The sequence below is a fragment of the Phaethon lepturus genome, unplaced genomic scaffold (assembly GCF_000687285.1).
Source record: "Phaethon lepturus isolate BGI_N335 unplaced genomic scaffold, ASM68728v1 scaffold4410, whole genome shotgun sequence".
NCBI classification, from domain to species: Eukaryota; Metazoa; Chordata; class Aves; order Phaethontiformes; family Phaethontidae; genus Phaethon; species Phaethon lepturus.
The window spans coordinates 69,483-82,020 of NW_010512707.1; the positions used below are offsets into that span (position 1 = coordinate 69,483).

The window sequence follows — 12,538 nt, forward strand, 5'->3', positions numbered from 1 at the left end:
CCCTCCCCCCCCCCCCCCCCGCCCCCCTTCGGCAGCACGATATGCTCAGGTGGCTCTATAAGCATGAGATTAGGGTTTCTGTGGACGTGTACAGCCCCCCGTTTCCCATGCAGGATAACATCAGTGCTCCCATTCAGGTCCCGCTGGCCCCAGCTGGGTCTGAGCCTCCTGGCGCAGCTCGGGCTGTGTCACTTTTCCTGTGCCCTCTCCAAAACACGCAGGCAGCGCGCACTGCCCTCCCTCCTACCCCTGGCTATCAGCTGGGTGGGTGGCCACGCAGCTGGGGCGGGTTTGGGGGTGTCCATGTGCTCATCCGTCGTGACGTTCATTTGTGGTTTTGGGCAAACGCACTTGTTTTGATGTCCAAGTTCATCCTGTAGCCTCTCCTCTTCTTCAGGAGTTTAACTGGGTCTTTCCCCTACTTGTTAGAAAGTCACATATTGGCGAGCTCTTCCCGTTGTCACATTTGGTTGCAATTGACTGGTAAAATTCAAAAGTTAGATCATAAAAAAAGAGAGTGTGGTCATTTTCTCCTGTTTCCTTGGAAAATCTTGCTAGGAAAAGATGCCTAGAAATAGTAAGTATGGCAGCCTTATCATGCCGATCATAACCTCATAGTTGTTGCCTACTGCTGCGTTCACCGCTTTCCCACTTCAAGCAACAGTGGTGAATTGGCCTGACCATGCAGCCACGTAGCAAGAACTTTGTATTTTGAACAATACAAGAAAACCTGTTCTCTAATCCTTTTATTATGTCAGATCCAGGTCGAACTTTGTCAAGTAACAGTAGGAAAGTCACTTACCTTCTCAGACTCCAGTTCTGTAGAAGAAAACCATGGTGGTGACCGGCTGGGTAAAAACCTTGAAGGTCTGCTGATGAAAAGTGCTAGGCGGTTATGAGGAACAGGAGATGGACCTTATTTCACACTTTGTTCTGGAAGCTGATGTTTTTACTTGTTTATCAGGGTTTTCAAACATTCAGAAGTCATGAGAACGTTCTCAAAAATGAGGCTTAAAGTCAGAAAAAATACTGTATTCTGTCTCTTCATCTTTGTGTTTTAAAGACTGTTGTTGCTTTATGTTTTCAGAATTTTGTCATCAAAAGTATATATAGTCTGATACATTATTTGTCTTTCTAAATATTTACCATTAATAAAATCAAGGGAAAATTGTGTGTAACCATCACTATTTTTAAAGCATTGATTGGAAACCTAGAGAAATGTTACTAAAAATGGTCTGTTTAAAGTTTGTCTCTAATTTCAAGAATTCCTTTTGCAAAGCATGAGTATATGGCTGAGATGCTTTTTAATTTTTGGTGGAAGTAGCTGGGCTTTCTTTCAACAGATACAGTGTTGTAGCCCATATTGCACCTTTTTACTAGAGCAGGAGTACCTGACAATTGAAGTAGGTTAGAAAGTAAAAGTGAGAAGTTGTCTCCAATGTGAAACCAAGTTCTCGGTCGCTGTTAGCCAGGCAAAGAGAAATCCACATTTTGAAAAACATGTTCCATATCAATAATGTTGATTAGACGAAACTCGCTTGATTATTTTTTAAAACCTGTGAAATTAGGCCTTTTTAGTCCGTACCAATTTGCATAACTTGAGAATTTCGCCCTTCAATATTTAATTTATGGACCTTTATGTTGTGGTGAGACAAATGACTTTTTAGTGACTACAGTAGACTTATTTGCATTATAAAATAAAACGATTGTCTATGCTGCCAGGGAGCTACTTACTTTATAAATATAGCATTTGTTCAGAAATACGTATTAAATACTAAAAATATTTAATTGACCTACTTTTTTATTTTCAGGGTTGTGTCCTTTGTTGTGACCTCATGGTTTAACTGGGAATAAAGATGAGTATAAGCAGTGATGAGGTTAACTTCCTGGTATATAGATACTTGCAAGAGTCAGGTGAGTTTTTTTCAATTCTGGTTGTTAAACAATGTATAATTTATTTGGTATTCATCTGCAACTGGCTATAGCAAACGCAGACTCATTTAATTATTTTGCCAGTAGGCACGTGCTTCTGTCTGAACTGTTTCTTGGTGTTTCTTCTCACAAGAGAATGAATTCCTGCCAAGTTACCTACTGTAACTTAATCAGATTTAGTCATTTGGAGTCTTCAGATGGCACTCAACCGACTAAGGATTGACTTGATTGCTGGAAATGTGTTTTGCTGGAGATCACTTATCTTGCAGGGTGATGACGACACTTTGTACCATTTTCTTTGGGGCTACTTGAGGAAGAAAAAAGGATGACCACCAAAATACCATTTTTTCCTGTTCTGTCCTGGAGTCATGATGCTCCTGTGAGCTGCTCTTGTGTGGCCGAATCCCTTGCCTGAATGTGACTATGGGAGTGCAGATGTCGTATTTCAAAGGAAGACGTAGCAACTGTGATGATATGACTTGTATTATTTGAATCTAAATACAGATGAACAGGTTTTTTACAGGAATAACTTCTGGGTTCTCAAAAGCCACCCTCTCCCTGCAAGGACACTTTCTTGGAGGATTTTGTCCTTGGGTATCAGGCTAGCCAAAGCCTCTTGCTTCTCGGGAGTAGGAGCAAAAGACAGTTGAATATTGTCAAACTTGAAAAGCAACTTTTTTCCTGTCTTATTTCTCCAAACTGACTGTGTCTGTAAAATACAAGCAAGAATGCAGTACTGCTCCCTTGGACAGTTTATTTTTAAAACTTCCCAAACCCAGTCGGACCAGCAGTTTGAATTTGTGTTGCATGTTTGGGTTTCTAGATGCAGCCATATGGCTCCAGGGGTTTTGTGGTGGTGGTTGTTCTTGAAGCTATGTAGGAGACAACAAGATCTTTTACTCACAGCTATGATATTAATTGCTTAAAGCTTGCCTACATTTAGAAGAGGTAGATTTGACTGGAAATTTGACTTGGGCATGCCCAGGTAAAGTGGTGATAGTCAGCTGGCAGGAGGGAATATCATCTTAGCAATACATAAAAGAAGTCTGCATATTAAAGGAAATATGAACTCCAATCTTAAGGTAACAGTGTAAGGGATCAACTTTAATGTATATGTTATCTTGCTGTTTCAATGTCTACTGATTCTTAGTTTTGTTTAGTGATTGCTGATGGGTGGCTTCAGGCTTCTGGAAAATGCATTTGACTGATGCAACGTCTGCCCGCTGCCTATGCCCACTGCTCGTGGACTTCTCAAATTGAGACGAAGCACCAGAAGCAGTGGTGGATGGCAGAGTTTTTCAGTCTCTGCTTGTCAGAAGAAAGCAGAAACTCATTGTTCCATCTGAATTTACTGAAAACTATTACACTTTCTTATTCCAGTTGCAGATTGCTTTTGTCACCGAAGCCAAACTTACAAAATTGCTTTTTCTTCATTTTGAATTTTGCAGGCAGCTTCTTAGTTACCTGACAGAAAACAAAGAAAAGGGTAGTTTAAGAAAAAAAAAAAAAAAAATCTGTGAATGTAAAATTAATTTGCTGAAACAAGTATTTTTCTCTAGGTCAAATTTGCCTTTTCATGGTGATCAGATAAATAGCAAGCAGGTACCAGTGCTGCACCATAACATGCTTGCCACTTCTTAATCAGTGCACAATGCCAGTATAGTTCTAAGTGCGAAAACATACAAAATTGTGACAGTACTGTACCGTGAAGTGAATTCTGTTCTACTTACAGATCCATTTCACTGTCATGGGTAACAAATCAGTGAGCAAAAATAACAAGTGAGTCTTGATGTCTTGGAGATGTACCATATATAGTATTTAATAAAACATATATATCGTTTGAGAATATATAAATGTGTGGATGTGCTGTTGCAAATTGTATATTTTGTATTTTTACATTTACACATGCACAAATGTTTTGCCGATGATACCGTAATTAATAATTACTGTGTTTGTTTATAAATTTTGTGTTTCTCTTGTTGACATTTAAACTAGAAACGTATGAGGGGGAAAAAAACAGAGGTGTTTTGACGAGTGCTTTTTGTAGCTCATAAGCATGCTGTAACTTCGTATAATTTGCTTAGGTGTGTAAACAAAAGATCCGTACAGTGGTATGGCAAATAGCATTGTCTATCTATAAATGGATTCTGATGGTTTTGCCTTGTCTTTAGGGTTTTCCCATTCAGCATTCACCTTTGGTATAGAGAGCCATATCAGCCAGTCTAATATAAATGGTGCTCTGGTGCCACCAGCTGCTTTGATTTCCATCATCCAGAAAGGTCTGCAGTATGTAGAGGCAGAAGTCAGTATTAATGAGGTAAGGAGGCTTTGCGTGCAGGAGCATTATGCTTGCAGTGAGTTTGAATGTTAGTATTTTTTCTTAACTTTCTTGTATCCTATTTATTTACTTTTACTTCAGATTCCTTACTGCTGGTGTTCACCATGACTCCAGTGGTGGAACCAGAATGGAGTGACATAACTGGGTAGGGGTTCTGCCCAGTGCAGCCACAGAACACCAGGCATGGTGTTCTGGCTCATTGCTTAAAGGTCCGTTGTCTGTGGAGTTTTTACCCTAATATAATGTTGTAGTAAATCCAGACAAGTGCAATAAGATAATAATTGAGACTAGTAACCTCTTAATTTTTATTTTCATAGACTTGCACTAGGGAGGTGGGAGAGCACTATGCAGCTCTCATTTGGGTGATGTCTTGTTATAATGAAGTAATGAGAGCCCAAAGGCAAGGTTTCCAAATAGAGAGAGAGTTTCAATTTGTGGCAGGAAGGACGAAGGTATATGCCAGTTTGCTTTTTCCTTCTGCTGGCTAATTCATCTTGAGCAGGATCTATTAAATTTGATGTTTAAATGGTTATTCCAGCAGTACAGAAAGCTATGTATCTTCCTGCCTGATGCTGCAGATACTCAACCTCAATTTCCATTCTCATTTATGCCTGGAAGGTTAGCAGCCTTTGTATGCATCAGTTATATTACAGAAGGAAACTTTTTTCCCCCACTAATTCTGCTCTCTTTCCAGTCTGTCTTATGTCTGCTGTTTATGTGTAGTTTTCATAGTCAGAGTGAAGCAAATGCTTTCCCTTAGGAAGCCTCAGAAAAGTAAAGCAAGTGATTGGAACTGGAGAAGGAGACCCTATATTTATTGCAAGGAATCCTTCTAGCTCCTAAAAATAGACCCTTACAAAGCCCTAGCATATGCATAAGGGTATTTTTAACTCCGTCTTGTCCATTTCAGGATAAAAATCTTCCTTGTTGTTTGAAAGCATGCCAGACTGTTTAAAAAAAAAAAAAAAAGGAAGAAAACTAGTCAACTCTCCAGATAGTATGTTTATGGAAAGTATTAGACTAATCAGATAGAATAACTTCACAAGCCAGTGACCTGACGTGCAATGTTTGCAGCTCTTCAAACAAACCATTAGATTTTGTTGCAGCCACTCATGTTTGAAATCATATTCATAGATAGCTTACAGTATTTTTTGCTTTAGCAGACTATTTAGCAAACGCAAAGCATAAAAGTTTTGATTCCAGAAGCTCTGCCAGAGGCCTGCAGTGGCTTTTTTAAAACGTATTTGTGGTGACCACTTAACTTTAGACTAAAATTCCAATCCTAATGACAACAATGATGAGATACCGCTTCCAGCACCATTTGTAAACTGTTTTATTATATTAAATCAAAACTTTTGCTTTAGTTTTCCTTGGAATTTCTGCCCATAATGTTAATTTGTACTTGGTGTTGTTTTGTTTCTTGTTTTTTTTTTTTGTTTGTTTGTTTTCTCCCTCTGCTATAATTCAGGATGGTACCTTGTTTGATGGTAGGCCGATAGAGTCTCTCTCACTGATAGATGCAGTAATGCCTGATGTGGTACAGACAAGACAACAGGCCTACAGAGATAAACTTGCACAACAGCAGGCGGCAGCTGCCGCAGCTGCAGCCGCGACTAACCAACAGGGATCAGCAAAAAATGGAGAAAATACTGCAAATGGAGAAGAAAACGGAGCACATACTATAGCAAGTAAGTTGAGACAGAAATTACCTTAACCTGCATTAATGTCATTTCCTTATCGTTTATCACAGTACAAGCTTGTAGGACGAGGTAGTGGGCAATGAGGTAAATGTGTAGAGGTACTAGTAACCCTTCAGCTTGCAGAGAATACCTTCCTCATAGGTGCTAATTTAACAGATGGTGTCTCATCTTTGACTGTCCCCAGTTTGATATTTGGAATTGCAGGAGAAGATGCAAACTGCTGAATTCATTGATTCACAGTATTACGTTGACCGGTCTCACTTCCAGTATGGCTCCTTTTCCGTCTTCTGAAGGTTTTTCACAGGATCCTCAGAGACATAAAGAGGAAAAAAAAAAAAATAATCGGAGACAACTCTTTAAATATTGCATCTACTCATCTACAAGGTACAAGCAGAGGAGTTTGCTAAGCTGCAGCTGGTTAAAACTGAGCATTCCTTGTGAAGCTCCGCAAACATCTTTTGACAGGTCCTGCTAACCCCATGAATCAGAGACCTGTAACTGGCTCTCTGTAGGACAGACTTCCTTGCCGTGCTGAGAACATCATGGTTGCTATGACAAATCCTGTGTCATTTGTCTCCTTTATCAGTATCAGTTTTAATGATTTGCTGTTCTGAATTACTCAATGCACCTGCTTGCAGGTTTGGTTTATGCGTTGGTTACATTTTAGTTGTGATTGGTGAAACAAGTGAGTTTTATTTGTCATCACTGGTCAAAGGAACATACCTTACAATCCGGCTTAGTATAGAGAAGTTCGGGTGAGGCATTAAAATGTGATTTTGAAAATACTGTTCTGGAAGTCTGAATTACACACTTAAAAGGGCGAGTTACACTCTTACTGTAAAAGCACCTGAAGAAAAGACGTTTTTGAGAGAATATTCACATGAAGCCATGCACAAGTTTTACATTGTAGAGCTGGATTTTACTAGATTTTTTTCACTATTATTTATGATAAATAAACTGGAAATATAATTTTTGCTTAAACAAATGAGCTGTCTACTTCAATGCTTTCATTTAAAAATCTCAAAAGAATATTTACTTGTTAACTGTGAACTTCATAGAGTAAGTGCAAACTTCAGATCTCAGCCGCTGTTAAATGTGATATACCAGCAGCCCCTACTGGCTGGTACACCAAATTATACTGGCATTGATTCTCTTTCATTAAAACAACGTTTTATATGGTTCTCTTTCTTAAAAATATGCATGTTCTATTAGACTTTCCTGTTTTCTCACACATACAAACAGTGACGGAAACCCTTAATGTTAAATTAAGCAATAGATGTGAAAGGGTTTGTTTAACCGCAGTGAATAAATATGGAGCAGGTGAACTGTTCAGCATTTTCTATAGTCTGCATTTACACTCAGTGTGAATTTCCTTTTAATAATAGAAAATGATTGATAGTAGCTGCCAAGAAAACTGTTTTGTCAGTTGAATTATCCCCAGTATGTTTTACAGAACAATATGGATTTGACATCACTTCCACGCAGAAAACTATGTATTGCCGCAATTCCATGGTAATTGCCATTGCAGTTTAAAAAGCTCTGTTATCAGTTTACCGTATCACCAAATGTTATTATATTTATTATTAAAGCCATTTTGTAAATGAAGTGTCTGAGATGTAGATTTAAGACCTGTTTGACTGCAATTGGTGAAAAGAGATTTTTGAAAATGGATGTGTCAAATGTATTTTTAAAGCACAAGATAGACTAGTAACACATTGTACTATGCAGTATCGTGCCTGAAAAACTGTGAGTACTTTTAACATCAGCGTTTGTTTTTTAACGTAGCAAAAAAATAACTTTTGGCCTCAATTTTGATGTTTCAAAATTAAATCCATTTGAATGTTGAATATTAGAAGGGCTAAGAGCTTTCTCACAGTTTTTGAAACTTCCCATCTGTTTATAGTACTTCATAAATTGGAACTGGAAAAATAAAGGAACGTTACAGCTTTGTCAAATTTTGATCATGTACGTTGTGAATTAAGTGTTATGCTCATCCCAGAAGAATATGAACCGTACCGTAGTTACAAGGTATTGTCCCAAAATATTAAAATCCACCTCTCTCTACTGTTGTTTCCCATAATGCAGATAATCACACAGATATGATGGAAGTAGATGGAGATGTTGAAATCCCTCCCAACAAGGCAGTGGTGCTGCGTGGCCATGAATCTGAAGTATTCATCTGTGCCTGGAATCCCGTTAGTGACCTTTTGGCCTCAGGGTATGTGCATTAGCCAAGTATGTGTGTAATGTCGGTGCTCGCCAGCATATTCCTGTATGTTGTAACAAGTTAAAATAATACCTGCCCCAACACCCTATACATCAAATGCTAGGACGTTTGCTGTTTTGAAAGGAATAGTTTTAAAAAGTGAATTACTTGGGAGAAGGAGTTATATTCTTATTAACTGTTTTGTAGATCTGGAGATTCGACAGCACGGATATGGAACCTCAGTGAAAACAGCACGAGCGGCTCTACGCAGCTGGTACTTCGACACTGTATACGAGAAGGAGGGCAGGATGTACCCAGCAACAAAGATGTGACATCGCTGGATTGGAACGTAAGTAGAAATGGCAGTGCTCAACTCCGAGAAAACTGTACTGATAATTTTGCATAGTCAAATTTTAAGTGACTGCAACTGTGCATCCTCTGCTACGGCTCCTGAATTATTTCTGGTTTTGAGTTGCATTGTAATTTCTTGTATTGTACGTTGAGAACTTCACTTCTTTTTAATAAGTTGTAGTCAATGGAATATATCTGCATGAGTTTTGTATTTATTCTACCTGGAATTTGCTTTGTGCTCTAGCTTTGAGTTACACAGTAAAAATAAATAAATAAAATAACCTTTTTTCTGGCAGAGTGAAGGTACACTTCTAGCAACTGGGTCTTATGATGGCTTTGCAAGGATATGGACGAAAGATGGTAAGTGAAATACTTCTAATTTCCAGTATATTTTCCTGTATTGTGGCTCACAGCATAGTTTTTTTTATTTTTTTTTAATGTATTCATATCAATATAAATTTTCAGGTAATCTTGCCAGCACCTTAGGGCAACATAAAGGTCCTATATTTGCGTTAAAATGGAACAAGAAAGGAAACTTCATTTTAAGTGCAGGAGTGGACAAGGTGAGATAATCTTTGGTAAAATTAAAATTCTTTCCTTCACCGTTATAATCTAATTGTAAGCATAATAGCAAAGCTACAGAAAGTAAGTAAATTAAACTAAAGGCATGGGACGTAAATATGTACTTACAAAGAACTTGTTATGCTAGCTATGTTTCCTTGTGTTTTATAGTAGTTTATTGAGATATTTTAATTTATTAGATTTCAGTGTCCCTGGATCCCCTCCCAATTAGGTTAGGGTAAATTGGAAAGTAAGTGGATTGAACGCAGGAACATTAAACCTCTGTAAAACCAAATCATCTAAAATTTAGTGAAGCACTTTATGCAAAGCCCCAGGAAAAAAAAAAATCGTAGTGGAGGAATAGGTTCAGGCCAATTTGGATATCAGTCAAGCCTGAGAACGATTAAAATAGTTAGAGCTGGAACATAAGAAGATTCAATGTATCTGACTGGGGAGGTGCCAGTACTGTAACGCCATGAAGCTCGTTGTTTAACTGTATTTTATTTCATGTCTCTAAACAAACTTAAAGCCTCACAAGGTCTTTAAATTCAAAGCTGCTGTTAGTGTGAGAGATTTTATGAATGGTAGGAAGGGCACATAGTGATGAAGGATAGCCTTCAGATGAATTCAAAGAGTAGAATAGACTATTCAAAGAAAAGAGTTTCATTTTTCTTCTGTAACTGATTCAAGGTGCAGACATACACACAGGCTTTCTCTTAGTGAGACTGGCAAACTGCAAGCTCAGTAAGACCACAGATCCACAATACTTAAAACTGGCAGTGTCACTGTAAAGTAGTAGATTTTCTCCGTTTGTTTTTTTTCTGTCTTGCACACATTTAACCTGGTTTGCTTTAGTGCCCGGCTTTATAAATGCTTGTGCTGGCACAAAGGAAGGAAAAGTAAATGTCTTAAAGCACGGAAAGGACAGCTTTCTTCTTTTGGCAGCTGTGATGGCTTATATGCTAGTTTTTAAATCTTTGTAGAGGTACAGCTTTAATTTGCAGAAAAATATTCTGGAGGAAATAGAAGCCGTGTTTTAGTCAATAAAACTCCTTGGACAAAGCAACTGAGGTTATGCTTTGAAAATGTTCTGCGTTAGCAGAAAGATTGACCCAACCATATGCGTCTTTTCCATAAATAATTTGTGCAGTCAGTTCATGCTTCCACTGAATTCAGTGGCAAAATCTTCATTGATCGTTGAGGTAGGTCAGGAATATCGGCATATAACATAGTGATTATAAAATACTAATTTTGTCGTGTAAGATTTCTTTCATCAGAAGGGATATTGGAAGTATTGGCAGAGAACAACTCCAAACAAAATTACGCACTTAAATCAGATCTTCCAGATCCTTAAGTATGAGGCTAATTGTTTATATAAAGATCTCCTTAGGGACGAATGAGTATTTGAAATTACAATTTGAATATAGAAGTATTTGAAATTAAAATAGGTATGCAGGGTGGATTACAAGAATATAAATAGGACTAAGGAGATGAATCTGTTTAATTTTTTTTATTAAAAAAAAGCCCACAACCCTCTTCTTCCCTCCAGACCCCAAAATGTTGTGATTAAACACCTTTCTAAAATTGCAACATATTAAGGTTTTCTACTGTTGCCTGTACATCTACTACCATTTTCTACCCTACTACCAAGGGCAAAACACTAGAAATACATAATTGGGAGCAGGTTTGGACAACAGGGAGTAGGCTAGGTAGTCTGATACATGTGAATGGTGGTAGTTGTGTGGAAATTCACAATTTGTACAAATTTGTTTATTGTTCATTTATCTGTTTAATACAGACCACAATTATTTGGGATGCCCACACTGGCGAAGCCAAGCAGCAGTTTCCTTTTCATTCTGGTAAGTCTTCGTGTTGATAATTTGGGATTGTCATCTGAAAAGACGAAATAAAGTGTTATTTATTAAAATAAATAAAAATTTCTGAAGTTTATGGTGCTTATTTACACCATTTTAAGGTCTTACAGGCAGTCTTTGGATACTGACTCCCATATTCATAGTCTTACGAATTTTGAGAATGTAAACAAAGATAGAATTGTTCCAATTTTATAACTTTATAGCTCACAATTTTATTACAGTTCTGTGAAAGTCATAAGAGATAACCCAAATGTTACCAACTTTCTGTAGTACAGTGGCAGACAAATCAAGTGGGTGGGCCTGAAGGATTTGTGTTTATCAGCTAAGGACTGCATTTGTCATCTTCCTGCTACAGTAATCCCAGCTCCGCATCCCATTGTTCTGCGCTGCCTGCTGTGCTGTCCCCAGTTTGTTTGGCCACAGACCAGCTGAAAGGCTGTTCACTGGCCAGCTGGGATGAGAGTGCAGCCTCTCAGGAGGTCAGACAAATTGCTTTGTGGGCTGCATGCTGTGCAAGCCTGCCAGAATCAGCTGGAAAATAGAATAGAGAGGACGACGAACATGTCATTGAAGGGCCTTTAAGAAATGTGTCTCATTTCCACATTTTATTCTGCTCGCACTATGTTTTCAGTGGCATGACAACAGTCAAAAACATCAATTCTTCATTTACTTCAAGCAATTCTGTGTGCTATCTGCCATAAATATCTTGGCTTGATCAAATGGAATATGTTGCCCATGATTAAGCTTCAAGTTACTACACCTTATAATGCTGGAATTAAGAAAGGAAATAAATCATCACCTGTCACTGGCTGCCATCTATCAGCACAAGCATGGACTGTTAGTGGAGATGAGCTCATGCATGACCATGTCTTAAGTTGTGGGAACCTGTTTCTCGTGCTGACTCTTGAGATTTATTTATAGATGACAACTACAGCTTGTTGTCCTGCTGCACTGTCTTCTCTATAACTATTTCATTTCAGATATGTTCCATGTTTTAATGACTTCTATTAAATTTTGTTTAATTTCTTTGTGTAAGACCAGTTTTGGCTGCATTTCTCACTGTTCATAGTGTTTGATTATCTTTAGAAATGCTGTAAAATTAATGGTTGCTTCCTGCTGGCATTTGTTCTAAGGTGATGCATGCTAAATTTGCAAATCAAACTCCCACAGAATACAGACCAGAGTTTTAAACACATTTCTTTTTCTTTTAGCACCAGCATTAGATGTTGATTGGCAGAGTAACAACACATTTGCCTCTTGCAGTACAGACATGTGTATTCATGTCTGTAAACTAGGACAAGATAGGCCCATCAAAACCTTCCAGGGTCACACAGTAAGTACTGGAAAATTGGGGGTTGCTATATGATATTTTTGTTAATCAGAGCTTGGGGGCCCAGTATACTTGCCAGTAGACAGCACTTGTGTAATGGTTGCTCTTTGGCAACAGGCGGTAAATATGCAAACACAGGTAGCTGTAGTAAAGATCACCTGGTAACTGTAGTTTCTTTCATTATTAGAACAATTCTCAGTCCCATGTTGCAGCTTTTTTTACCAGTGCCAGGGAGGCACAGCAAAA

The 12,538-nt window shown here is 38.1% G+C and overlaps 1 protein-coding gene across 1 annotated transcript in view; it reads left to right on the forward strand.

Annotated features, from left to right (window-relative positions):
* TBL1XR1 (transducin (beta)-like 1 X-linked receptor 1) overlaps positions 1–12,538 on the forward strand; it is a 64,081-nt gene that overhangs the window by 42,882 nt on the left and 8,661 nt on the right. Inside the window, exons 2-10 of the mRNA XM_010287895.1 lie at positions 1,812–1,914; positions 4,104–4,249; positions 5,739–5,958; positions 8,056–8,188; positions 8,384–8,525; positions 8,824–8,887; positions 8,993–9,090; positions 10,887–10,947; positions 12,174–12,295. Of these exons, the coding sequence (XP_010286197.1) occupies positions 1,857–1,914; positions 4,104–4,249; positions 5,739–5,958; positions 8,056–8,188; positions 8,384–8,525; positions 8,824–8,887; positions 8,993–9,090; positions 10,887–10,947; positions 12,174–12,295 (1,044 nt within the window). The 5' untranslated portion in view covers positions 1,812–1,856. The remainder of the gene's footprint in view (positions 1–1,811; positions 1,915–4,103; positions 4,250–5,738; positions 5,959–8,055; positions 8,189–8,383; positions 8,526–8,823; positions 8,888–8,992; positions 9,091–10,886; positions 10,948–12,173; positions 12,296–12,538) is intronic.